The sequence below is a fragment of the Triticum urartu genome, chromosome 6A (assembly GCF_056163025.1).
Source record: "Triticum urartu cultivar PI428250 chromosome 6A, HENAU_Tu73, whole genome shotgun sequence".
Taxonomy (NCBI): Eukaryota; Viridiplantae; Streptophyta; class Magnoliopsida; order Poales; family Poaceae; genus Triticum; species Triticum urartu.
Window position 1 is genome coordinate 42,950,511 of NC_141878.1, and position 3,301 is coordinate 42,953,811.

The following is a 3,301-nucleotide window of genomic DNA, read 5'->3' on the forward strand; positions in this document are numbered from 1 at the left end:
GGCAGCATCTATGTTCAAAAACTAGCAAAACAAAAAAAAAATCAGGTGATTCCCGTGCACTTGTTCAATTGCAGAGCACTCGACATTCAAATGTTCAGATTAGAGTAGACAGCTAGGTCTCAAAAGGGCACCACATGCTCGTATTTCAAACTTGAGTCAATTGGCAGAGCACAAGATGAAAACGTGATAACAGCCATGGGATTGGGGGAAATTCCACCTGAGTTGTGAATCGGTTCATGGTGAGTATTTCACGGCTGAGATAGAAATGCAGGTATGGTTTGAATCAACAGCACACCGACACCAACACAATGGATTTGGGGCAGAAAATTACAGCGACAGGCAATACGAAATAACTGCTAAGATTCAACAAAGCTCACAACCAAGAGACTGCAGACGAATTCAGGGGTAAAAACGCTGAGATTTCCATTCCATGCTAGTAGTACTACATCGAAACAACAGACAGCAGCGAGATGCGGCCGTTCCATTACAACAAAGACCATGAACACGGACGACCGATGGCTAGCTAGTGAATCTGGCGGCGCGAGGTGGGTTCTGCTGGACCGGCGCGGCCTAGCCGCCGAATCCGTAGAGGGTGCGTCCCTGGCGCTTGAGGGCGTAGACGACGTCCATGGCGGTGACGGTCTTGCGGCGGGCGTGCTCGGTGTAGGTGACGGCGTCGCGGATGACGTTCTCCAGGAAGATCTTGAGCACGCCGCGGGTCTCCTCGTAGATGAGCCCCGAGATGCGCTTCACGCCGCCCCGCCGCGCCAGCCGCCGGATCGCCGGCTTGGTGATGCCCTGGATGTTGTCGCGGAGCACCTTCCGGTGGCGCTTGGCGCCGCCCTTGCCCAGCCCCTTCCCTCCCTTGCCGCGGCCGGACATCCTCGACGATTCCCTCTCCGGCGAGCTTGGCTTCTCTTTGTGTGTTGCGGCGGTGTGGTGAGATGAGATGGACGGAGCTGGGGGCGTGGGGGATTTATAGCTGCGAGGTTTCCGGGGAGGAGAAGGGCGATCCGCGTGATGCGGGGTGTGAGCCGTTGGATGGGAGATGGATGGCTAGGAGTGGGGGAATGGTGGCGCGGATTGGTGACGTGGCCTGGAGCGTGGGCGTGGACGGGGAGGAGGTGTGTTTTCTCACTGGTTGCCCCGCAGACGCACTGGTGTTGACAGCTCTAGCCCGTTGTTTTGGGCCTTGGGAAGCAGTTTCGAACCCGTTGACAGCTCAAAAAAAAGGCAGCTTCAAAACAGTTCCGTTGAATGACTGGCTCATGTAAAGATTCTATTCCAACAGGTTTAAAAAAAATGTAAAGATTTTATTTCAATGGGTTTTGTGAAGCTTTCTGATTTATTTTCCCTGTGTTTGTTTATTGGTTTGTCTGGTTTTTTTGGTTTATTTTCATAAATAAATGTTTCTAAACATTTTATAATTTGTATTTTCACATTTTGTGAAATTTTTTATAATTTGTGGCAATTTTCCAAACATTTTAAAACATATGGAACAAATTCAAATTCATGAGAACTTGTCGAATTTGTGGATATTTTTTTAATTCATGAAAGTTTTTACTTCACCAATTTTTCCAAAAACTGACACAAAAACTAATATCTGCTCCCTCTGTAAACTTTTAGAAAATTGTTTTAGGTCACTAAATAGAGGTGGTATATTTTTCCCTCGTGAAGGAACAAGCACAAAAAAGACAAGCCAAGCGAGCGGTTTGGGCGCCGCACGGTCCGAGCGGGATCACTCGTACCATGCGCCATCTTGCGCTCCGGTTGCATTGTTAGATTTTCGGCACACAAGAAAGGTTCTCCAAATATGTTCGTTTTCCAGGATATTGATTGCTTCCTTCCATATATATTTGTTTTTGCTCATCAACAATAAAACAATTTTCTCATTTCTCGGAGGATTAGCATTAGAAAGGCATGAGAAATATCGAAAAACCCTGTGAAGACCGCATCAAAACCCTCTTATATAAGTCTTGCTTGTCATCGAGCAACTGAGAAATAAAAAGATCGAAAGGGAGTTTGACAAATGAGTACAAGGGGCTTACCGGCTCATGAAGATATAATATATCGATTCTCACAAATATTGCAGTCTTAATTAAGAAAAATAATTGCATTTGCATGATTGCACCTAAGCTCGCTGCATAGTCGTAGATGTTTTTTCACAAGTTAAAACCTTTAGTTATCTAGGTGCGGAGCAAATGATTGCATTTTGGAGCTTTTCAAACATAAACATGACCATGGGTTTTGGGTAGAACAAAACATATTACTCAAGTATCACATTAACATAGACTTGTGCTGCCTAATCATGCCTCTCAAATACTTCCTTCAATCATTGTCCGTTGGAACTTTTATTTTTGGTGACGGGATTATGCCAAACAAATGATACATGCAAACGGTGGGTTTTTGTTGCCAGTTCAAACGTCAGCAGACTTTCATAGCCCAAATCCAAGCTGAAACTTAGTAAACCGTTCATTTGCGAGCGGAGACCTCAACATAACTCAAGAGAGATGATGAAGTAACAGTACGTACGATAGGAGGCATTGGTGAGTAATATTTTACATCTTTGGGGTCAAATTTCAGGAGGGACCGTAAGAAGCAATAGCCCCTTTATTATTAGGTATAGACTAGGAAAAGGGCCCGTACTTTGCAATGAGAGAATATTTTTTTCATATTCTCCAATGATCATAATTTTTTTAAAACTCATGAACATATGTGAAATCATAAACATTTTTCAGATTCATGAACAGTTTTACAAATTTTCAAAAAAATCTAAAATAAAGAACATTTTTCAAATTCATGAGCATTTTATACTATTTGCAAATATATTTTTACAACTGTGAACATTTTTTTAACAATTTTCTTGAATCGGCAAACATTTCTAGAATGGAATAACTTTGTTTTGGAAATTTCTGAAACAATTTAGAAATTCATGAACATTTTTTTATTTAACGAACATTTCTTTAAATGCATGACGATTTTTGGAATAAGCGAACATTTCATGAATGAATAAACTATTTTGTAAGACACGAGCAGTTTTTCAATTTTAGGATATTTTTTCATTCATGAACAATTTATGAATTAGCGAAATTTGTTTAATTTCATTAACATTTTTTAATACACAAACTATTTAAAAAATCATCAGCGTTTTCTTATTTCCCGAACATTTGTTCTCAAAAGTTTGAACTTTTTTTGAATAAGCAAAAAAATTATAAAATCATGAACAATTTTTTAATCCAAGAACATTTTATGATTTATTAAATATGTTATTTCAAAATTCTCCTTTTTATTTATTTTCTGA

At 40.8% G+C, this 3,301-nt stretch overlaps 1 protein-coding gene across 1 annotated transcript; it reads right to left on the minus strand.

Moving 5' to 3' along the window:
- Positions 1 to 398: 398 nt before the first annotated feature.
- LOC147963743 (histone H4) lies at positions 399 to 941 on the minus strand. The gene has a single exon (XM_087531162.1). It carries the CDS (start codon positions 880 to 882, stop codon positions 571 to 573), a length of 312 nt encoding a protein of 103 aa, XP_087387288.1. The 5' UTR covers positions 883 to 941; the 3' UTR covers positions 399 to 570.
- Positions 942 to 3,301: the final 2,360 nt, after the last annotated feature.

Coding starts and splice junctions, on each gene's coding strand:
- LOC147963743 (XM_087531162.1), bottom strand. CDS start 882: ATGTCCGGCCGCGGCAAGGGAGGGAAGGGGCTGGGCAAGGGCGGCGCC.